Source organism: Cyprinodon tularosa, unplaced genomic scaffold (assembly GCF_016077235.1).
Source record: "Cyprinodon tularosa strain WSP-4 unplaced genomic scaffold, ASM1607723v1 ctg372, whole genome shotgun sequence".
Taxonomy (NCBI): Eukaryota; Metazoa; Chordata; class Actinopteri; order Cyprinodontiformes; family Cyprinodontidae; genus Cyprinodon; species Cyprinodon tularosa.
The window spans coordinates 590,003-616,197 of record NW_024039088.1 but is presented as its reverse complement, the minus strand read 5'-3'; the positions used below and the strand labels follow the sequence as shown (position 1 = coordinate 616,197).

Below are 26,195 nucleotides of genomic sequence, written 5' to 3'. Positions count from 1 at the left end.
ACTATCGTTGGGGAATCCTTTGTTATTGTTTTTCGTCGTTGTTAATTAATAATGACACTGTAACAGCTATAAAGGACATGGCAAGGCAATGTTAAGACTCCTCACACTGGCAATAGAAAATCTATTAAATAAATGAAGCTCACCATGTGGTAATTTGTGGATTATATTAACTCATTTTTAATTTCAGGAAGAGATTAAAAGGCCAGTTAGGGTCAACATCTAAATGTTGTTTTAGTAAAAAACAAAAAACAAAAAAAACAAAACAGGCAAAAAGTATCTAAACCCATAGAAATTTAAATTAAAATACATACCAAAAATTCTGTCTAAATCCTTACAGCGTACATTAAGTTCTGGGCTCTTGTTGTATTATTTTCTGCCGACGTTCTAATTTTCTAAAAGTTGAACTCAAAAATTTGTGCCCTCAGATATTCGGGTGAAAATGAATTCTTACCAGAATTTACTATTGTAAAATTAAAGCAGAGAGTTGGCAGGAATGGAGTAAATGAAAAAAAAATAAAATAGTAGTCTTTAGTCAGAACAATTTACATTTTATGTAAAAATCAACAGCTTGAGAAAATGTTATATCTATTTACAGGTGCTGGTCATAAAATTAGAATATCATGAAAAAGTAGATTGATTTCAGTAATTCCATTTAAAAAGTGAAACTTGTATATTATATTCATACATTACATACAAACTCATATATTTCAGATGTTTATTTTGTTTAATTTTGATGATTACAAATGACAACAAATGAAAATCTCAAATTCATCATATCAGAAAATTAGAATATTACTGAAGACCAATAAAAACAAAGGATTTATAGAAATGTTGGCCAACTGAAAAGTATGAACATGAAAAGTATGAGCATGTACAGCACTCAGTATTTAGTTGGGCCTCCTTTGGCCTGTATTACTGCAGCAATGCGGCGTGGCATGGAGTCGATCAGTCTGTGGCACTGCTCAGGTGTTATGATAGCCCAGGTTGCTCTAATAGTGGCTTTTAGCTCTTCTGAATTGTTGGGTCTGGTGTATTGCATCTTCTTCTTCACAATACCCCATAGATTTTCTATGGGGTTAAGGTCAGGAGAGTTTGCTGGCCAATTAAGAACAGGGATACCATGGTCCTTCAACCAGGTACTGGTAGCTTTGGCACTGTGTGCAGGTGCCAAGTCCTGTTGGAAAATGAAATCTGCATCTCCAAAAAGTTGGTCAGCTGCAGGAAGCATGAAGTGCTCTAAAACTTCCTGGTATGTGGCTGTGTTGACCCTGGACCTCAGAAAACACAATGGACCAACACCAGCAGATGACATGGCACCCCAAACCATCACTGACTGTGGAAACTTTACACTGGACTTCAAGCAACGTGGATGAAGTGCCTCTCTTCTTTTCCTCCAGACTCTGGGACCTTGATTTCCAAAGGAAATGCAAAATTTACTTTCATCAGAGAACATGACTTTGGACCACTCACCAGCAGTCCAGTCCTGTTTCTCTTTAGCCCAGGCAAGACGCTTCTGACGCTGTCTGTGGTTCAAGAGTGGCTTGACACAAGGAATGCGACAGCAGAAACCCATGTCTTTCATACGTCTGTGTGTGGTGGTTCTTGAAGCACTCACTCCAGCTGCAGTCCACTCTTTGTGAATCTCCCCCACATTTTTGAAGGGGTTTTGTTTCACAATCCTCTCCAGGGTGCGGTTATCTCTCTTGCTTGTACACTTTTTTCGACCACATCTTTTCCTTCCCTTCGCCTCTCTATTAATGTGCTTGGACACTGAGCTCTGTGAACAGCCAGCCTCTTTAGCGATGACCTTTTGTGTCTTGCCCTCCTTGTGCAAGGTGTCGATGGTCGTCTTTTGGACAACTGTCAAGTCAGCAGTCTTCCCCATGATTGTGTAGCCTATAGAACTAGACTGAAAGACCATTTAAAGGCTTTTGCAGGTGGTTTGAGTTAATTAGCTGATTAGAGTGTGGCACCAGGGGCCATCAATTTTGAACCTTTTCACAATATTCTAATTTTCTGATATGATGAATTTGAGATTTTCATTTGTTGTCATTTGTAATCATCAAAATTAAACAAAATAAACATCTGAAATATATGAGTTTGTATGTAATGTATGAATATAATATACAAGTTTCACTTTTTAAATGGAATTACTGAAATCAATCTACTTTTTCATGATATTCTAATTTTATGACCAGCACCTGTATATCTGACATTATGTCCATGAGTTTTTGCAGAAGGACTGTTCAGAGAATCCACTGCATAACTTTGAGAAAACAGGTATAACCTTTGATTTTACAACAAAGACACATTAATGAGGGCTCTATTTAAAGGTTACACTTAGAGGAATTGTATTATAGAATCCAAATCTATAAAACACACATTGTGAGTGAAACATATAAATGGAAAAGCAAGAAATATGGAGAATGGATGCACAGAAATCCGGGCTTTAGCTACTTCCTGTCGTGCATAGATTTGTCTCAAAACCTTTTATTTATATACCAAAAAATGTATATATCCAAATTACCACAATTTAATTTGCTTAAAAGAGATGTTAGACATGCATCACATTGACTTTTAGTTATTCTAGCTTTTTTCTTAACTCAAAGCAAATGGGTAAGCAACATGCCATACTTGAATTCCTAAAGTCTAGAGAAAGAGCATTGCAGTTCTAATCCTTTCTGTGTTTTAGGCAAAATGGCAGAACAGAAAAAGTTCCCACCTCCATACTCCCACATGCCCTTTCTCCTCTTTCTCATTTAATTTTGTCGCTGTTGTAACAGGATTACTCCCTGACTGTGACATAGAACCTACACAAATCAAAATTTAATATACTTTGAAAGAAAGATTCTGTGCGAGACAGAAACATATTTGTAAATAGCCGTATACACCATATCTGTCAACATTTACACTGTAAATGTGTATTGGGAATTGAAGGACCCTAATAACTTCCTTTTTTCATTCTTACATACTCATTGTTCCTAGATGCCCCTCTCACTCTGTGTGTGACGTGTCACAAAAACACAGTAACAAACTCTGATGCACTGTGACCACCAATAAATTACAAGTGTGCAGGTGAGGGGGCAGCAATCAACATCAGTCTTGTGGCAGCTCATCAGCTAATGTTCATTGCCTATCACACACTGCATCTTAAAAGGGAAAGTGCCTTTCACCCCTGCCTGGAATGAGCTGCCCAAAACTAAGCCAAGTGAGGTGTAGTCTAATTAAATTAAGGCAGTTTATGTAATTATGAGCTCCCAGAGGTAGAAAGAACTTCCAGTGTTTTATTTGTATCTGCTCTTTCCCAAGGTTGAGGTGCAGTCATCTTAAGTTTCCACTCGACTAAGTGTTTTTTTTTTTTTTACATCTAAATTGACTGCAGTTTTACTGTGACAGAGAAATTATGGTTATGACTATTTGATTGATGGCATTTTTGATTGATAGCTAGTTGTAAAATGTGAAAATATGATGCACTTAAAGGGAAATGTGCAACTTGTTAAGCATTCAAACTAAAGGTTTTGTTTTAAAGAAGATTCTTGCACTGCATTTCAAAAGGAAAATAAATATTCTATGGCATTGAAAAAAAAACACACACACATTATATATATATATATATATATATACACACACACACATATATATATATATATATACACACACACATATATATATATATACACACATACATATACACACATACATATATACACACATACATATATACACACATACATATATATACATATATATATATACATACAGTATATACATATACATATATACATATATATATATATACATATATACATATATATATATATATATATATACATATATACATATACACATATATACATACACATATATATATATATATACATATACATGTATATATACACATATATATATATATATATACATATATATATACATATATATATACATATATACATATACATATATACATATATATATACATATATACATATACATATATACATATATATATATATATATATATATATATATATATATATATATATATATATATATATATATATAGGCCGTGACATGATCCACACCTACTGGCTGAAAAAACTAACCGCACTTCATGCACGCCTCGCAGCACAAATGAACCAACTGCTGATGGATGGGACCCACCCAGAATGGTTAACCCTAGGACGGACAATCCTGATTATGAAGGATCCGCAGAAGGGAACAACCCCATCCAACTACCGGCCAATAACTTGCCTATGTACAACATGGAAGCTCTTGTCAGGCATCATAGCGGCTAAGATGAATAGGCACATGGCTCAATACATGCACCCTTCCCAGAAGGGAATAGGCAGCAACACCAGAGGAGCCAAACACCAGCTACTAGTGAATAGAGCAGCCACCCGAGACTGTAAGACCAGGCAGACAAATCTGTGCACTGCCTGTATTGACTATAAGAAAGCCTATGACTCAATGCCACATACATGGATACTGGAATGCCTGGAAATGTACAAGATCAACAGGACTCTAATAGCCTTCATCAAGAACTCAATGAAGCTGTGGAAAACAAGTCTGGAAGCCAATGCAAAGCCAATAGCACAAGTCACCATCAAGTGCGGCATATACCAGGGTGATGCACTATCCCCGCTGCTGTTCTGCATAGGCCTGAACCCCCTCAGCCAGATCATCACAAAGACTGGCTACGGATACCAATTCCGAAGCGGAACAATCATCAGTCACCTCCTCTACATGGATGACATCAAGCTGTATGCCAGGAGTGAGCGAGACATCGACTCACTGATCCACACTACCAGGATCTACAGCAACGACATTGGGATGTCATTCGGACTGGACAAGTGCGGTCGCATGGTCTCAAAGAGAGGGAAGAGGATCAGAACCGAGGGGGTTGAACTACAAGAAGGCCACATAACAGATGTTCAGGACAGCTACAAATACCTTGGGGTGCCACAGGCTAACGGAAACCACGAGGAGATGGCAAGAAAGACTGTCACAGCTAAATACCTACAAAGAGTAAGGCAGGTCCTGAAAAGTCAGCTGAATGGGAAAAACAAGATCCAAGCAATCAACACATATGCCCTACCATTCATCAGATACCCCGCTGGTATAATAAACTGGCCAAAGGAGGAGATAGAGGCTACTGACATCAAGACGAGAAAGCTCCTGACAATGCATGGAGGGTTCCACCCCAAATCCAGCACTCTGAGACTGTACACCAAGCGTAGCGAGGGAGGCAGAGGGCTAGTGAGTGTCAAGACCACTGTCCAGGATGAAACAACTACGATCCAGGAGTACATCAGAAAGATGGCCCCCAAAGACAAATGGCTCGGTGAGTACCTCAGGCAGGAGAAAACCGAAAGTGAGGACAAGAAAGGAGAACCATCATGGAGGGACAAGCCGCTGCACGGCGTATACCACAGACAAATAGAAGAAGTGGCTGATATCAAAAAATCCTACCAGTGGCTGGAAAAGGCTGGACTGAAGGACAGCACAGAGGCACTAATCATGGCAGCACAAGAACAGGCACTCAGTACAAGATCAATAAAGGCCAGGGTCTACCACACCAGGCAGGACCCCCCGATGCAGACTGTGCAAAGATGCCTCTGAAACAATACAGCACATAACAGCAGGGTGTAAAATGCAGGCAGGAAGTGCATACATGGAACGCCACAACCAGGTAGCTGTCATAGTGTACAGGAACATCTGCCATGAGTATGGGCTGGAAGTCCCAAGGTCAAAATGGAAGACACCTCCTAAGGTAGTTGAGAATGACCGAGCTAAGATCCTATGGGACTTCAAGATCCAGACTGACAAACAGGTGATGGCTAACCAACCAGACATCGTGTTGATCGACAAACAGCAGAAGAAGGCAGTAGTGATAGATGTGGCAATCCCAAGCGACAGCAACATCAAGAAGAAAGAACACGAGAAGCTTGAGAAATACCAAGGACTGAAGGAGGAGCTAGAAAAGATGTGGAAAGTGAGAGCAGCAGTGGTGCCAGTGGTAATTGGAGCACTGGGGGCTGTGACCCCCAAACTGGGAGAGTGGCTACAGCAGATTCCAGGTAAAACATCAGAGGTCTCTGTCCAGAAGAGCGCAGTCCTAGGAACAGCTAAGATACTGCGCAGAACTCTCAAACTCCCAGGCCTCTGGTAGAAGACCCAAGCTTGAGGATGACACATACCACCCCACGAGGGGTGAGAAAACATTTTTTTTTTTTTTATATATATATTGTTAAAGAAAAATGATTATTTTTTAGACTTTTAATACAGTTAATCTTATGGCATGTGTAAACACTCTCACTTGAACATATTTCTTATTTTGAACAAGTTTGTGAAGATAACCTTTCCTTGAACCAGATTACTAAATTTAAGTTTGTTCCTGAGAATTTATGGTGAGGCCCCCCGCATTCCACAAGCTGTCTGTGGAAGCTTATCTTGTGTTTTATGACTAAGAATTCTAGATGCCAGGACAAGCTTTCCGCCTTTTCTTGTTAAAACAAAGAAGCAAATGACCCCAGATGTTTGCAGTAAATTAGGTGAAGCTCTAGGCAGTGTCAGAGATGGCTTCTGGTTGGAGGACCGAGGGCCAGCCTTTTTTGAATGGATTAGATACAAGAGGATAAAGCTTTCTAAATAGAAGTTACAGATCAGATTTGCCCTTGCAACTCTCCAAAGATGTCTCTGTACTCTTTGCTTTCTTTCCTCCTATGTCAGGTAATGGAATGTATGTCTCTGTTGTTCTGCAGTTTTGTTGTTAATTCATAAGCTGTTTTTTGTTGGATTAAATTCTGTGATTCTGTGACGTTCACATATCTTGCTGGTTTTCCTTGGGGGCCACACGCAGCTCGCTGAGCGCACCTGGGAGAGGAAGAGAAACACCCAACCTTTTTCCAAAGTTAACTATTTAGAATATTTTCTTCCTTAACAATTGGGGGCTCGTGCCGGTTCTGGAATCTCGGCGGGCGGCTGTTTGGTCCTGATTGATCCGTTTCGGCCCGACGCTTCGGTGTGGTAAGACAGTATTTGATTATTTTTCAGTTGTCTTGAGCGCTGTGTGGTCGGACCGGGGCTGATTTGCTGTGTGCGGCCTCACAGAATTCAGATGCTGCAGAGGTAGATAGAATCCCTTCTAAAAGAGTCGGTTGTTTAAGGATTTGAATAAACACACATTACAGGGAACTGTGGCTAGTTCAAACAGAGCCTTTACGTTAACTCTGACTTAAGCTGGGTTTTAAAAATGTATATTCTTTTTACCCTGAGGAGCAATGCCTGGGCCTCTAAAAAAAGTATTTTGGAAATTTGTGTATTGGTTAGTTTTGGCTTGTATCAGCCCGGAGATTTCGACTCATCTCCAGTGGACTTATAATTATTTGGGTTAATTGGATCGAGTTGTATCACTCGTGGAAAATAAAGGACTAATAGCAGGTTGGATCACCTTTCTTTGGCACCCTTAATCGGGTTGCTTATAGTATAAAGGACTAAGATAAATTATTTGATTTAATACGGGTTCAATCGCTCTCCCCAGCTGAAAAAGAAAAAAACCTTTTATCACTGGGCGGATTGAGTGATCGAATAAACTAAATTGAGGCTTATTTTCGCCTCGAGCTTGACCCAGCTCTGTAGTGTAGGACTGAGAAGTTGAAATGAGAATAAAAGGGGTTTGTAACAGTGAAGTTGGAAAATTAAAAGATGCGTCATACATTCTTGTAGCCGGCACCTGACATTTTCTTTTCTTTTCTGTCTTTTCTTGACTGAACTACGACGTTGTCTAAGTTTCTGTGTTTTGTATGTTTCTTTGTGTTTGTGTGCGTGCTTGGCTGCGGGTTGATCTATTGCTGTGTGTCTGTCTCCCCCGTTATACAGTACTGTATGTTCCACCACGCGCTGCTGTCTATTCGTCTGTCTGTGTCTGAATTGTGCTGAGATTGTGCGGAAGTGATTTGTGTTTCAAGATTGTGTTATGAAATATTGTCAAATGTTTTTGCTGAATGTTGTATTACTAACTTTCTGTTAAAATGTGCTTCTGTGGGACAGAGGTGTCTCCATTTGGGTTACAAGTTGTGTTTCACAGCAGGGGGACTGATTGACCCCCCTTATTTGCATTTTGGGAGTGCTTCAGTTCTGTTAGCACTGATGTCCAGCTCACTTTTTCAGGATTCTTGGATTTTGATGTGAATTACTTTTAGAACTGTGTTTTGTGTTGAAATGAAAAGTACTAAATAACAGATTTACAGATGTTTTTACTTTCTCAGCGGGTGAAATGTGTGGCATCAGTTCCAGGCTGGAGCACTGGAATGATCCAATTTTTTTTTTATAATATTGTAACGTTGACAATCACTTCAATTTCTAGGTTTCCTGACACAGGAGGGAACACCCTCACTGATCGGAACAAGAGAACAAAAATGAGAACATATGGATGTTTTTCTGCCTGACAGTGTTTTCTACACTGTTAATGTAGGACATGTTGAAACACTAATGAATGACTTTGTTTCTTGTAGGACGATCTTCGTGTGTAGCCCATTTTGCATATTACATGACCACATGAACGGTTTTTGGGTTTTCCTACAGGGGGTCTAGGTAGCCATTTAATAACAATGGGCTATCATGAAATACGGTTGTGTGTATAATATGGAGTTTTAAAAAAAAAAAGGTTCACTCAAAACTGAACAATATTAGAACTATTGGATAATAATGTCTTTTTATTTTTTTTCAACCATGTTGTTATAATAATTGTGTTTAAGACTTTCACAGGACGAATTTTGGTTTGAAATCTGGGGTAACATCCTGCATCTTTCTTACAATGGGGTGTTGATGAGTCTGCTTGAGTGTGAATGAGAGTGAATGTGGAGGCAGATGGCCTTTGAGGGGTTTTAGGATGCTCTGTGTAAATATGACCTCAGATTAGAGGGTAGCTGTGTGATATTTTTCTTATTTTAAACTGTTTAGGGACAGTAAAGGTTTTAACGATTTTAAGGTATTGACGATTACATATTTTGGTGTCACAATCTGGTTAAAGCTGAATCATCTGCTTGTCCAGTGAAAGTTATTAGGAAACTGTGTTATCCACTTTGACTAACAACACTAACAAACTAACCTAAATTCTGACTAAATAAACTTGGTTTATATTTCATATGGGTAACTGATTGGACATGTTGAAATTTTAGCATAATGGGGGAAAGTTCTTCCATTTTTGTTTTTCCACCTCTAAATTGTTTTTCTTTTGGAAATATGAAAACACAGGGGGATGTTACAAAGATAAGATATTACGGATGGAACTTTGAAATTTACATAATCTCAGTCTAGTTTGAATACTAGATGGAAGATTTGGAGAAATGGTGGAACATCTTATGATATTTTGGTTTTTCAGCTAATTATTATATAACAGTGACATAGATTCCAAATTGTTTTCAAAATGATAATTTTATTATATCAACAGGGGGAGAAACAGAAGTAGACTCTAATTCCTGGTAAATTTTTGGATATGGTTAATGGTAAATTAGTTAATCAATAATTTTGATTTTTTCATTCAACAATAGTGAATTATGAATTTCTTTAATGTAGAGTCATATGGCCTTCCTGCTTTGCTACAATATGGTGTATGTGATATAAAAGCTTCTACTAAATTAGATTTGATCATCTAAAATTGAACGGTTTCAAATAACATCTATGCCATGTTTATTTACATTTAAAATTGTTGATAGATTTCTGCATCACTGCTGACTTTGATTATATACAGTTGGGTGTAAATTCTTTGTTGAGGAAAATTTTGGTTAAAACTGCTATGAAATTCAAATAAAATGTAAATAATTTCTGAAATTTTAAAATAGGACTTTGTCTTGAAGCGTGGGACAATGATAGGGATGTTTGGTATTTAGTAGAACAATATGCAATTCATAATTATTTGACAAAGTGCAATTCAATCACAACTTTTATAAGTATCAGTACTAGAACATTCTAGAGTTTGTTCTAATTCTTTAATGAGTTTGTGAGGTTTTGATTTTAGAATTTGTAGTTGATATTTGGCACAAGCAGAGTGAAAGTCATCGAGGTATTGACGTTTATTGATTTTGAACAGTAAGTGTCATTATTTTCTTAATTCTGGCACATCTGATCGTGTACTATTTTAACACATATCTATGTTTATTTTTTGCAGTTCAGGATTTGGGGCAGTTGGCCGTTTGTGCTATAACAACAACAAATCTAGAGCCACATGGGAGGATGCATCACAAGATAAATTTTATTTATAATAGTGAAAGTAACAAAATGTGGCAAATATAAGTTTTGCTTTTTAATTACTTTGTATTATTTTTTTCTCTGGCAGTTCTCCTTCCTTCTGACTTGATGGCAATCTTGGGGGAAGGGTCTTTTAAGCTCAGAGATCATGGGAAGATGTATTTGAAGGGATCTTCTTGATTACCGCATCAGGCCGCTGTTGTTGCTGAACAAAGACATGATGATGCTGAACTGTGCCCATCTTCTGCTGGACTGCTGTATGAAAGCCAAACGCTGTTGAGCGATTACGAAGGTCAGTGAAGGCGAACTGTTCTCCTGCTGTACATGATGATGCTGCACGTGAGGGCAAAGTGCTGCTCATAGGACCTGGCAACAGATGTCTCCTTTGACTGTTGCTTTTCATGCCTGGCTGAAAACAAAAGGGACTCAGGCGTTATCTGTGGGAGTCTTCTATGGCTGGAAATCAGCAGTGAGTCGGGACCACAAAGATCATAGACAAACCCGGACAGGAGTTTCAGTAGATGACTGGTCTGCTGGTTTCTATGTCCTGCTCTGTCGACCACGAAAGGCTGACCAAAGTTCATCAAAGCGGGACTGTATCCAGATGTTTCTGCACTGCAGGAATGACTGCTATTCTGGACACCTTCTGATTCAGCAGATAAAGAATGGGGCATGGCAAGTCGCTCAGCGGTGGTCCTGTTGTGTGTTCTCATGTTTGATCCTGGATTCTCACCTCTGATCATGTGACCTGGGCGCCAAAGCCCACTCCTGGGGTTCCCTTCAGTCTGCAGGTTGGAGACGAAATGGGTGCCAACACAACTTGGTAGTGGTGAATAAGTTCTTTTTTAATTTTTGTAGTGTGTGATGCCATTCTTCTCTTCTTATTTTAGATATAGCACTGATGCGCCCTGCTGTCTTCACGTCCTGAAGCCCTGCAGTGTAATTCTAAGTGTTGAGGACACCCCATCTCCTGGGGTCAGAGGTTTTACAATGCAGTTGGGGGTTGGTGTGCACCAACTGTTACGACACTGCATTCCTCCATGGTTCACTCTGTTTGTCTCACAAAATGCTAGTGTGTCTTTTTCCCTTCCTGCCTGAAAAGAATGGGCAGGGACTAATTATTGCAATTACATTTTTTTTAACTATAGCTGAATTGCATTGTGTGTTACGCTTCATCTACTAGGGAAGATGATCTAAATTTTATTTGCATAGTACAGTGGCTACCATTCAGTAAAACTAAATTTAAATTTAAATGGAATTTGAAATTAAGGTGTTAAAGTGGATTGATGGGTGTCTATAGAGCTTACTGAGCAAATGACACCAAGTTCTGTGTTGATTTCATAAATTTAATCAAACATTAAATTCTTTGATTGAGGTGTGCAGATTGTAACAGCATCTGGGACACCATGTTTGAATTGCATCCAACTGTGTTACATGAGGCTAAAGTTAGTGGTGATAGCGGATTTCATCTCAATGAGTTGTATAGGGTTTTTATTGTATTCTATGACAGAATATTTGTTCTGTTATAGAAACAGGGGGACATGAATGGAATTGATCTGATAAGCAAATTTTTAGTTTGGATCTCTCTTTACTTTTCGGAAAAAGAGGTTATTGAAGTTAAATCAAAATACATTAAATGTTTTACGGTGTATTAGCAGCATTAAAGATGAGCTAACTATTTGGATATGAAATAAGTAAAATTTATAAATTGAATATACTAAACAAAATATTGACTATCAAATAATTTACATAAAATAGTGTTTCTTAAACTAAGGAAGGTGATTGTTGGATTGTTGCATCTCTATTCATATGATTTAAAATAAGTTGTTTAACTAAGACATCCAGGAAGGCCTAAACTAAAGATTTACATCATTTAATAAATTTAGCTGTATTGAATCTCTCTCCAAAACTGAAAAGGCATTGATAATTGATAAACAATATAAAAAGGGTAATACATTATTCAATTAAATATTTTATAAATAGGTTTTCAAAAGAATAAATGGATCAAAGGTAAAAATGATTGAAATTTTTGGGATTTAAAATATGATTGGAATAAAGTAGGTCATTTTTATATTTAGTGACAAGGTTAACTATACTCATGTAAAGCAGGCTGATCATTTTTAAGGTTTAAAAAATAGAAAATATGATGATTGAAATTAAATTGGTCTAAATTGGAGATTTACAAATTAACAATTATGGAACTGCTTCTAAAATACAGTTAAGTTTTGGGTTTAACATGATAGGAAACATTAATTTCTCATGTAAGCCTTATATAAAAAGAGGGTCAAAGGATTGATAAAATACAGCTCCAAAGTAGCAGATTTATAATACAAAAGGAAGACTGTGAAGCTGTCATAAAGTGTCGGATCAATCATTAACCAATCAACAGGGTTCTCCCCATATGAGCTCCAGACAGGACGGATGTTTCCAGGACCTGCTACCCGCATTCCAGGATGGAAAGGTAAGCTTGCACATTTATCTCATAAAGATTTCTTCAATGAGTTACAGGTCCTGGCAGCGGAACTTACAAAATACCAGACGACACAGGAACGTCCAGGCTCGGGATCAGTTCGGGGAATCGACTGGGTGCGCATGAAGGTCATCAAAAGAAAGTGGTCTGAACCTCGCTTCGCCAGACCATACCGAGTCGTGGAGAGTACATCTCATGCTGTCCGTCTACAAGGGAAAGGAGACACGTGGTTCCATTGGAGTCAGCTGAGGAGCCACAACGCACGCTGCAGGGCATACAGGAGAATCTACAGTCTCAACCTGCGGTTGAGGAGTGTCTGAGGCACATCACTGCGCGGAGGAGGATCTGCATTTCCGGGCAGAAGTCTGCCGAAACCACTTCATTTTCCTGAATTACAAGGCTTAAAAGGCCCGGATAGGCACAATAATCCTGTTCCGGTGTCCTTCCATTGAGAAGAGGAGATTGCAACCTCTCCTTAAACTCACTGTTATATTGGCATAATACTCCAATTTTCAGTGAGCAACGGACACTCAGGTGAAAACCTGAGGTTTACAACCGAGGAGGAACACGTGAAGGATTAGGCTGCAAGATCATCATTAACTTATCTTCTTTTTATTGCGTGTTTTCGTTTTTTGCGAACTCTTCAAGAACATTCGATTCTTTTTGCGCGTATTTTTGGCGTTTCCTGACGAAGAATTCATATTCATTTTTGAAAGACTATCGAAGGAGCATAGAGACGAACTCTAACTTCTTATTGTTGAATTGTGAAAAAAAGAAAAAAAAAAAAAGGTCTTTTGTAATTTTTATGTGTTTATGATGTATTTTTTTATGTTGTTATTGTTTTGTATTGACAAATTGTAATTTTTGTGGCGAGTATTGTCTTTTAAGTCTGCTGAGCATTTTTTAGTAATTTCGAGATATCTTACTCTGGTTTTCTAATTTTATACTTGGGCTGATATTTCTATTGTGTGTTTTCTTCTATTGACATAACTGAGTTTTATGATTTTTCATGTTTGATAAGTGAAATGTATTTTTAGTTTAGTTTTTACTGGTTAAAATTTTGTGGTTCATCAGGTGAGTATTAAATTGTTGGACAGCGCAAGATACATTTGATAAGTTCAGATACTGGAGTTCAGCTTCAGACACATGACCTGGCAGTGGAACTAGGAGGTGCTGTTTAAAAAGGGGACTGTTATAAAATTGGGCTAATGTTTTAGTTTTTTAGTATACTAAATAGTTTTTTGGTTCCTCTATTAGAAGGCTTAATCAATTTATTTGTGAGGTCTGTATGTCTCAGACCTCAAAACGGGGACTGTTAAAGAAAAATGATTATTTTTTAGACTTTTAATACAGTTAATCTTATGGCATGTGTAAACACTCTCACTTGAACATATTTCTTATTTTGAACAAGTTTGTGAAGATAACCTTTCCTTGAACCAGATTACTAAATTTAAGTTTGTTCCTGAGAATTTATGGTGAGGCCCCCCGCATTCCACAAGCTGTCTGTGGAAGCTTATCTTGTGTTTTATGACTTTAAGAATTCTAGATGCCAGGACAAGCTTTCCGCCTTTTCTTGTTAAAACAAAGAAGCAAATGACCCCAGATGTTTGCAGTAAATTAGGTGAAGCTCTAGGCAGTGTCAGAGATGGCTTCTGGTTGGAGGACCGAGGGCCAGCCTTTTTTGAATGGATTAGATACAAGAGGATAAAGCTTTCTAAATAGAAGTTACAGATCAGATTTGCCCTTGCAACTCTCCAAAGATGTCTCTGTACTCTTTGCTTTCTTTCCTCCTATGTCAGGTAATGGAATGTATGTCTCTGTTGTTCTGCAGTTTTGTTGTTAATTCATAAGCTGTTTTTTGTTGGATTAAATTCTGTGATTCTGTGACGTTCGCATATCTTGCTGGTTTTCCTTGGGGGCCACACGCAGCTCGCTGAGCGCACCTGGGAGAGGAAGAGAAACACCCAACCTTTTTCCAAAGTTAACTATTTAGAATATTTTCTTCCTTAACAATATATACACACACACACACGTATATATATATATATATATATATATAAAACCAAATAAGGCCTTAAATAGAGAATACAGATACAATCATGCATAATAAAAGTATGTTAAATAGTGGGAATAATACAGTGCAAATAAACAGAAACAATCAAACCAAAAAAAACTAACTCTGCCAGCCATGGAAGGGAACAAGGAGTACTACACACCAAGAGGGAATGGGACTGGTAAGAAACTCTGAATCCAGCTATGCACAGTATTAACCAATTTTCATGACAGCTCCCAGGAATAAAAGCAACAGCTTGAATCCCTGTGACATAATAAAACAGCAAAATGCTGTTTAGAGCAGCATTTCTTCGGCTTTGCCCTTATCTCTTCACAGACTGCATTGAGAGGACAAGCACATGAATGTCTGCAACTTGCTGGCCAAGTAAAAGACTGGATTTTAAACAGAAAATGCTTGCATCCAAAGGAAAATACTTTCTGCTCTTTCTGTATCTGGTGACCCTAAGCCCCGGCTAACTTAACCTGGTTGTCTGAGGTCCTAACAAAGAATCTGAGCCTAAGATTATCCAAAAAGTGATGGGTTCTCTCTAATGAAGAAGCAGGATGCCTTCCACTGCTCTAAGGTACACAGACTTTCAATGCAAGTAGACAGTCTTCTCTGGTACTAGACTAGGAGCCCCAGTCACATCTTCTCTATTCATCAAACCTGCAGAAATCAACGTGTTCTCCTCTATATCAGAATGGTTCAGAGTGAGAGGTTTTATTTGGACAGAGAAAACTGGTTTATTTACAATAATTTATAATATATGTAATGTTTGCACTGTTTTTACAATTTCATGTGATGCTTAAATGTTTGACTGATGTACTATTATTCTTAATTACAAATATTCAAAAATTCTTATTGAAAATTTATATTTGAAGTTTTTTATTATAACAAAAACATCTGCAAAAAATTTATATTTTACAACCACATTTAATAAAATGAACTATCATTTAACAATCATTCATTGAATTTGCAATAATGTGGTCCTTCAAACCAGTTGGGGACCTGGGTTTTGTAAAGCACTAGCAAATGTTAACATTTTCTTTTACACAAATAAACAGAAAACAATTTGGAGCTTTTGGAACAGGTGAAAGCTCTTTGTCATTAAAATACGTAGAAGTAAAAGAGGATTGGCTATCTGGAGAACTGAATTTGTGCCCTGGAGCTGTTACAAGGATTAATGACATTATCATCACTGGGCTACAGATTAAATCCCAGTCATACACTCAAGCAGCGGATAATGACAACAGAGGAGAACTGGGAGAGCTGCATTGTGAATCTCCAGAACAAAAGGTTGCTAACTTTCTCCATTCCTGTGGGATAAACCTGAACTGTGAGCTCATGCTAGTAATTCCTAAGCCAATAGGCCATAAACCACACAAGGTCACAGTGGGAGAGGAAGCTGTTAGCCAAGGCTAGCGCATGTGCAAGGTGAAAAGCTTGAAGCATGTGGTCATTGAAAGATGAGAGAAAGGAGAAAAACAGAGAAAGAGTCTAAACAATTTAGCTGAGTGGAGGCTCAGACTTAACACATAGTAAAACACTAAAAGCCAAAACATGCAGAACATGATGTGTAACTAAACAGGTTGAAATGAACAGGTCACAAAAAGCACTCAGCAGAAAGTTTAAAACAAATCTTCCACAGGACTAAGCACCAGTATTTAAAACTATTTTCAAAATATTTACGTGCCCAGAAAAGTTTCAATGACAAGAAAAAGCAACTTTGTTGTTGTCTTATTTGCAATAGGAACACTGTGGTTCTTGAATAAGCTTGGAAAATCCTCTTTAATTTAAGAGCTGGTGAGCCTAATGTTACATTAGTTTGGGTTGTGCTTTAAAGCTGGAACAAACTTTGATGGTCCAGTAATATAAGCTTGCTCAATTTCAATCACAATAACCACCTAAAACAATCCTTATAAATGCTTAAGTTGTTTTCCTCATCCCAGCTGCTAATGCTAAGAAAGAAAACCACCATTAGTAACGCTCAGCCATGCTGCTTTGTGCACTCTTTGAAGATCATGTTATCCTACTGCAATGGTAAACTGATGTTGGAAATCAGTTTAATAGGTCCAGCAAAAAATAAATCACAGGAAAAAATATAAACTCTCTACCAATTCTAAAACCAAACACTCAGTGTGTGTTTTGATTCTCTAAATTGGATAGAACAATATTACTTTTCCAAGTCTTAGAATAAACATGGCTGGTCAAATAAAAAAAACTAGTATAATTGATTCTAAAACTGCTGCACAGATAAATCTAGTAGTATTTACCTGTACAACATAGAACCCATTTAAAATGTTCTAAATTATGAACAAAGTATGAATAGAAACACAAAGTGGACAGCTGTGAGCAGAGAAGAGCTGGCTGCTACTGTGCCGTTGATGCATCTATTTAATCTATTGGATTTTGTGATGAGTTTTAACCCAAATTAATCTGGCTTTGGTCAAAGTTCCAACATAAAAAGGGCCTGCTAATTAAAAAAGAAAATAGCCTATTGTGACAACCAATCCAAGACAACTAAATGAATGTAACACATGTAAAAAATGTTGACAATGTTATTAAAACTATTTTAAAACAAAATATTGTTAAATATTGTGAGTGAAAGATTTATTGGGAATTAAAACATAAGAGGTAGGGCAGTCATACAGTCTACAGGCAAATAGGCTATATATCAACATCTTATATATACAAAATATCCCATCTAAAATAACTTTAGAACAATAGTTTTTCAATTATTAAGTACAAACTAGGGAATGTCAGCTTGCTTAAAAAAAATTATTCTTAATTGACTCTTTCTGATACCGAAATACTAAGAAATGTTAAATGTTGACAAAAAAAAGTATTCTATTACCAGAAACCCAAACAGGTGAAAAGATTTTATTTTTTATTTTTATTTTAAGTCCCTTTGCAATAGAGTTTGTAAATACCTCAGAAAAATGTATTTAATAATGTCTTACTTATTATATAAGGCTTCGGAATCTACATGACAGCAAGTTATTATTTAACCTTAGCACTAATTTGGCTTCTTTTGTCCTTTAATGCCACCATAGGCATTTTGACCAAATCATAACCTCTAAACTCCTTGGTCAAAATCTCTACAAATGTGCTTCTTTAAAGTTCAATAAAGAAATAGGGTTGACAAGTAAAAAGAACTTTGCCTTACCCCTCCAGGGTTGCCGTCTGAAGCAGTGACAATCAGACGATACTGTTCTGTGGATTCTCTGTCCAAAGGCTTATCCAAAAGTAAAAGGCCAATCCTGTTGAAAGAGTTCAGAGCAGGTATTACTAAACAGAAAATGGTTGAGATGTGGCTTTATTTAGTTTAGCTCCTTATTCTTTTATTGCAAAATATGATATATTTTATCATTCATGTATAACACATCATTTACAGAACCTTACTCGATATTTGACCTTTTACAAAGTGTCAGGAAGAGAAGAACATACATTATTTTTTTATTTGAGATTTATAAAACATTTTTCACAGACCAAAGAAGATCAGTTATGGGTAAAGCAGGAGTTTAACTGCTCTGACTTTATCTTGCCTTCAGGTAGTCAAGCATCACAGCCAAGTGGTAAATTGACTAAAGACAAAGATTTTAACTTCCTTTCTAATGCTGCTCATTCTGGACATATAATTTGGAAACAAAATGTTTATGGATTCTTGCACATAAGGCTCTTACTAATATTATCTCTATTTATACATGACATACCAGGACAAGTCAAGCCACACACAAACTCAGAGACAATTTTGCTCCTGCACTCAAGAGAGCATGTGCCAGAAGGTAAAGCAGAAGGAAAGATAAATGCATCTGAACCTGGTGCTAAATTAATGCCTGTAGCAATGCCTCAATGTCCCCCACTCCTTCACATCTCTGATTTAAAACTATTGTGGCAAACCAGTCCAGGCAAACCCTAACCAATACATTTCTCTTCAGACTCTATTATCCTGAAGCTACTATTTTCAAGCTCTTTTAGGCATTTTACTGAAATTCTGTCAATGCAATCTGTATCTAAGTAGATGCCACACGGTAAAAAGAAGAGAACTGTTTTAAACCTCTCACTTTCAGTCATCCTTGTGTTAAGATGGCAAAAATAGCCTTAAAAATCACAATAAATGTGAAATGTTAATTTTACCAACTGGTATTAATACATAAAGAGAGTAGAAACATGTGCATTGATCTTAGTAAAGGCATCGCTAGTTTATCATGATAATGATTATCTTGATGGGTGATAAAGGTAATGGGTAAAATGATTAATTCAACTACATTAAGAAAACCCTTGGGTGGTTATTCTTTTGCTAAAGCTGGATAGTTGCACTACAGTCAAGAGGGTGAGTATGAGAGCTCCACTGATCAAGTGTGATAACATCCCGCCTCCTTTGCCCAGACACCATAAATGAAAGATGTTGTCAGATGTGCAGGACACTATTAACAGCATTGTCTGGGGTGTCAACAGTATGGTCTGGAGGCTATCCTCCTCACTCACACTAACAGCTGATCTTTGATTCTGCTCAGATCATGTCTCTCTATGGCACATTGGACTTGATGCTGAAGGTGTGAGTTCCCAGTTGCATAAATGCTTTACTCTAGAGAAGACTAACACGTAAATAAAAAAACTGGAATTCAGTTTCAGACAGACTAAACCTCAAAGTTTACGTGCAGCAGCAGAAAGTGTCAAATTTGAACGACGATGTCTAGATTTTCATAAGACATATTTAGTTCAAATTAATCCTGACCAAGAGGTACACATTAGAAGAAGTAACATTTATCAGATTGCTACCCAAAACACACATAAACATAGGAGCATGAAATTAAGAATCAATGACCTATAGGTTTAACTCAGAGACAGTCTTGTAACTGGGGTCAGTTTCAAAAAGTAGGTTTACTGAAACTCTAAGATATCTAAACCCAAAATCAGGGATACTCCCTCAGACCTCTGTTTCTGTTACCGTAGTAACATTCTCCCCAGAGCTAACCTGGTCGGGAGCAGATTTAGTTCAGTAATCTCAGAGTGTCCTCCGTCTCTGCTCTCCTTACAGCCATTCATGTTGTTTTAGTCCCTGATTTAGACAGGAATTTTTTTATAGTATTATGCATACAATAAAAAAAAAAATCATTCACTAGGTCTGCTAGAAACATTAGGTTTTAAAAACAACCATTGCATGTCCTTTTGAAGAGGATCTTATAAAAAAAAAATGTCACCATCAATTCACAGAGAGTTAAACATTTATAGGGAGGAGATTCTAGGGAAAAGATAGGATATGAGATTTATATGTTTTTGGTTTGTTTAATATGAAAGACATGCAGATCATTTGTTATCTATTTTTACAGCTCATTAAAATGTACTGAAATTATTTTTTTAGATTACACATAAATAGATTAATAGATTAATTCATTCTGAAGTGAAAAAAACATTATTTCAGGGTTAGGATTAGGGTTCATTCAGTGATAACCTACTTAGTCTACTGGTATGTAGGAGGCACAACCTGAAGCCAATCTATGGGACCGATAACTGCTAATAACAAGCATTTAATGGGCTGCAAACACCCACTTAGTATTTACTGTGTAATGAAAGACAGAATCAACATGAGGAGGGACCATTATGATGCAACGGTCGTACCTATTTGAACAATATTTCTATACCTTATTTTCACCTGCTGAAAGGTGATTGCCCTTAAATAGATACATTGATCCACTACCATTATAGCATTAAACTTGCTTTACTCCATAATGTTTTGGGGTAAAACAAGTTTAAACAAGTTCAATATCGCTGTCACAGTAGGCTATTGCAGTCAATTTGATATTTATTGGTTTGACTGAATATCTACTTATTTCACATATCTGGGAAAAAAAAAAATTCCTTGTCAAAATGACATTCTTCACATCTAGTATAAACATACTAGGTGTCTGGAAAGGAATCTCAGATCTCCACAGTCCCTTTGTTACTGGTCAGCATTTGTATTATTTTGACTATGAAGAAATGTATTACACATCTCATAAACACATATTCAGTCAAGTGGATAAAAGTTAGTAAGACCACTTAAAATGTGTAAACATTTCTAAACATATAAAACTTCTTAGTGGTATGACTTAGTTTTTTACTTTCTGAAATTCAGTTTATGCTGCAAAAACTTGATGTCATTTTGATGATGTAGCGCTGTTTCTCTGTCTTTAAACATTATCCATTTTTTTATTTTTTTTTTCATTCCTGCATTAGAATCTCTAGTTCCGGTGGTGTGAAAACTTCCTGTTGCTGTCATGGTGACTCGTCAAATCGGTGCTCCACTGATAATGGCTTTTCCTACTTGTTATGCATATGCTTAATTAAACTAACCCACAGCAGCCATTGTGAAACCGAAAACTTGGAATGAGTTTCCGGCTTCAGACTGGATCCATTCAGAGGCTCTGTTCGAAAACCTAGGACGTGTCCTCCAAGGACGCGGTCTACCTAGACTGGATCCTTCGAAGTCCTTGAAAATAAGGAGACCGGAAGAGTTATGGCTGTGAATTCGACCAGGTCTACCCTTCGGCGGGTTTTACCGCCGTATGCTCTGTTGCTTAGCAACCGTGAACGTTGACACACAAAGCAGGAAAAGAATGAATTCAGAAGTTTTCAAAACTGTTTATTTATTTATTTTTTATTGTGAAGTGAACAAAGACTACACTCACAAGAATCCAGAATGGAATAAATGTTCCAACCACCGGGAGCAGGAACAAATGATAGAAACCTAAGTCAGTTAAATAAAATGCAGCTGTCATTTTGCACATCTCTGATGTTGCTGCTATTTTCAAATATCCATTACTGTAAAAATGTCCATAACTGCATATTGGTTATTTATTCCAGAAATTCCAGAAATTCATGGTTTTATATTGTTAAAACACTTGACAGTATTTTATTGTTTATATTTTAACTCTTCCCTATTATGTTATTCTTATACATTTTTCTAAGGTCCTCATTTGTATGACCATTTTCAATAATCTTTCTGCTGCTGTAAATTTGCCCATTGTGGGACAATAAAGGGATTTTCTATTCTATTCTATAAAAGGGGTAGAAAGATATAAGTAAATCTAAACAATGTATGTATAAAAATATATCTGCAAAATCTCTAATATTCAACAACAAAAAATACGTAGTTAAGCATATTGTGCAAAACAGCAATAAAAAGATAAAAATCCTATCAGATTTATAGTCCCCACCCTGCAAATATATTAGAATCTGTCCTTAAATTATAGCCAAACCCATTTACACAGTAACAGATTAAAACCTTTAGATAAATCAAACTTTACTGCGACATATCTGACTCAATAACCATTAAAACAACTATTTTTCATTAATCTCAGACGGAACTATTAAATGACTTGTATTATATTAAACTGAACTTCCAATTTTCACCACTGTTCGGCGCCAAGTAATCTTTCCTCTGATCACGGCTTGCTTGGTCTCGCAATGAATCCTGGGATATCCAAGAATACTGAGGATACATCAGACCCGTCCTTCAAATCGGGCAAAAAGAAGGACGCATTTTAAGGCTGCATAAGGAGGACTCTTGGAATCCGACCAGACCTCGGCGCCGCGCTATGACGTAATCGGCCTTCGAATCCGGTCTTCTAAGGATGCGTCCTAGGTTTTCGAACAGAGCAAGAGTTGAGGAAACGTCTGAGATTGATAAACCTTATTTGTGAAAGGGACCTTAAAGGTACAGGAGCCAAAACTTACCAAGAGTAGCTCCACCTAAACTTAGTGTTACTTAAGTAAAGTGGAAAGTGTCATTCACAAAATATTTAAGAATAAGGAATGGATTGGTAAAAAGGCTGCTCAAACTGGTCTTTTACACATGGATTAAATGTTCAAAAGGAAATAATCAGGTATAAAAACATATTGTTTGCCATTGTGGGATTTTTAAGACTTTAATAAAACAATTTTTAAGAAATACCATGATTGCACAATTGATCCAGGCAAAATAAATACTCCCCTTTAAACAACCTAAAGAGTTGAATTAAAAACAATAAACATATGTTTTGTGGTGCTTGTAGAATTATTTATTAAGTAATTGAGGAGAAAAAATGTTTTCGAATTGAAAAGGTGGCTTAGTTTTTCATTCAATATATGGCTTTATTAAATGCGATAAATTAATGACAGACCCTCCAATTAACTCTCCACTAGTAAAAATAATAGAATGTGAAAAGCTATGTCTTTCATACTGGTGCTTTAGACAGAAACAGAAATTGATCCTTGAATATTCAAAATATCTTTAGCTGAAAGAAAACCATTGGTAGGCTAGTTCAAGCCTCCTGTACACCCAGAATTAGAACCAAACAAGGAGAAGCAGCATTTATTTCTTATGCTCCACTTATCCGGAACAAACTTCCTGAAAACTTTAAAAGTGATGAAAGCCTTTTAAGTCAAAGTTAATAGCCCATTAGTTTAGAGCTGCCTTTGACTGATGAGGTTAAACTGATAACTGAGGTATCAGCTTAAGTTTTTGGTCCAACTGTTTTATTTGCTTTACTCTGTTTTTATCTCTCATGTTTTTATCTTTATTTTTTTTATTTTACTTTTATTTGTCTTCAATTTTATTGTTGGATTCATGTAAAGCACTTTAATTTGTCCCTGTACTCAATTTTCTACACAAATAAACCTTGCTTTGTTAAATAGAGTACATAAATAAGGTGAGTTTATTTAAAATAGTTATTTTTGGCACACATTTATCATTTTCTTGAACTGTGGACTTGTGCGTGAGAGTTTCCTTTTAGAGTTGCAATTCAGATAAAAAACTAAACAAAAACAAAACTGCATATTCCAATTTTAACCATAATAATCAAAATGCTATAAGGTTTTAGCATAGGCTACAGATTTATTTTTCTGTTTTAAATGAAATCAATTAGATCAAGTTTTATAAAACAGTTTCATATTTTGTATTAATAATAATAATACAGTGAAACCATGGTATAATTTGATGATTGAAATATTATATCTAGATCATTATACCTTGAAAAATTGTAGTGATCCATGCTTAGGTAGATTTTTTAAACTATAAAAGATGTAAGATTAAAGATATTTTTTAGTCCAATTACTTTTGTTACAGGGCAGTTAAAACTGCAGCAAGTATATTGTCAGAAAGTCTACATTAATCCTTGTGGTGATGTGAGGTTTCCCATTTACTGTAGGGGAAGGATTTCTACAGGAGGTTAGATGTTGAGGCACAGCTGTGACCTGTTCTTAAGCACCCTCTCTGTCTTTTTCTGAAATGGTGTGCGAAGGACCAATGACAGATTTTACCTCAGAGCAATGGACAGCTGCTTCCACTGAGCATGTCATAAACCATGTGAGAACAGTAATACATAAAACCCTTTTTTCCTTCAAAACACTGCATGCATGAGATTGACATGAGGCTAAGATGGAGACTAAAGTAGTTGCTATCAGTAGCTAACATGTACCAACATTGAAAGGAAAATAATTTCCTTACACATATGTGATGCCTTTGACACACCTGATCAGCACTGTTTTGTATTTTTAGCACATGCTCACTTCCAACTCATCAAAAAAATGAATGCTTGGTCAGACCCCTGCATGTCAGATGATTATGCGACAGGAGTACCCATCTCTTCATATATTGACATGCATTGTACACGAACTTCAAACTGCTAAACAAAGATTACTTCATTGCCCACTAAAATCTTTATTCCAAGTAATATGCATATCATGTGACACAATGTCCACAACCTCTTCTACACCCTGTGTCTCAATACATGAGAGGAGTATTCCATAGCATCAGTATCTGCGTGCAGGGGGGCCTGGCCAAACTTAAACATTCTTATAATAAATATTGAAGTGTAAGGGTATTTCTATGTTGAAATTCATGGTTTTAACCTTAGTTATTTGGTCTAATACATTTTTAGCAGAACTTATTTGCCACAAAAACAACCCCTAGCTTGCAGATGGTACAGTTTACTTTTGGTGTGAAACAAAGGTAGGTCGATTCCCTCTTTTTTTCATCCATACATGCCACCTTTATTAAGATCATGAAATCTACTATTATTTTAACATGCTGCACTAATATGCATTCACTTGTCTGCTTTGGATGCAGCACACTTACGTTGAAAGAGGCACGTAGTGATGCATGTCACATGTATAAGCAGTTGGAAAGGGGCTTTGTCAGACAAAATAAAAACATGTATGGCACTGTTAAATTGGCAAGGCAAGGGTTGATCCACACACCTTAACTTACATAGTTGATTTTCCTTAAGGTATTAGCAAAATCTGTCTCAGTCATCTCTTTTTATTTCATTACTGGTAGACTGAACCAATTTTATACATACCCCGAATAAAATAAAATAAAAATGTATTTACCGAATGCTAATATACTTCTGAGGGTTAAAAGAGTCCCTCGGATTAAACTTTCATCAAGCGTAGAAAAATAATTTTGAATTCATCATGTTGTGCTATTCAGGCACCTACTCAAGGTTGTTGTATTTATATGCTGATGGGAGTTTGAGACATTTTTGCAACAAAATGAACGTGCAGAGAGAAAATTAATCAATTTGTTTTAGCAGGATTTCTGTCATATGTGGTTAGGGTGATTACATGCAATGCCAACAAAAGCAGACTGCCCTTACTTTTCTTGGTTACAGAGCGAACAGCCTGTCCTTTTATAGCTGGTAGGCTACGAGTACTGAAAAAAAAGGCTTTAATCAATTAGAGAGAAATGTGTTTGGCAGGGTTCTACATTTACAGTCTCCCCATGTTTCCTCTTTTTATTTGCTTGCTTAGGAGATAAGCTAAAAGAGGCAGTAACCACTTCAACATTTAAAGCATTATTTATTCCCTTAAATAAGGAGAAAACACAGGTTTACTTTATGAATGATGATTCTGGCAGTAGGCTTTTTGGAATTATTTTTTGTTCATCCGTCAACAATGTATGTGGTTGTTTCAACACAAATGAAAAGGGAAAGAAAGTAGAGGGAATGTAAGCAACACATTATAACTTCAGTTAAATCAAACTTCTGTGAAATCAAACTGACTACTTAGTAAGTAACATTGAAAAATAATAAATTTTACATACTGTTGTGCAAATGGAATAAGCAACAGATGAGAATTATTAGCAATCAGTAAGACACACAAAATAAAGGACTGGTTCTGCAGGTGAAGACCACAGACCCATCTATAGTACGTCTGCTTTCTGATTTATGTTTTCGTCAGTTTTGAATGTTGGTGGTGCTTTCACACTTGTGGTAGCATGAGACAGATTCTACAACCCACACAAGTGGCTCAGGTAGTGCAGCTCATCTAGGATGGCACATCTATGCGAGCTTAGGGTCTAGAGGCTAGAGGCGCTACCAGGAGACAGGCCAGTTCACCAGGAGATGTGAAGGAGGCTGTTGGACGCCAACAACCCATCAGCAGCACTGCTACCTCTGCCTT

At 36.8% G+C, this 26,195-nt stretch overlaps 1 protein-coding gene across 10 annotated transcripts in view; it reads right to left on the bottom strand.

Moving 5' to 3' along the window:
* Window positions 1–26,195, bottom strand: part of LOC119790846 (protocadherin-15-like) — a 308,278-nt gene that overhangs the window by 92,097 nt on the left and 189,986 nt on the right. For all 10 annotated transcript variants that reach the window (XM_038296569.1, XM_038296568.1, XM_038296570.1 and 7 more), the window contains one exon: window positions 17,938–18,031. In XM_038296569.1, coding sequence (XP_038152497.1) covers window positions 17,938–18,031 — 94 coding nt within the window. The remainder of the gene's footprint in view (window positions 1–17,937; window positions 18,032–26,195) is intronic.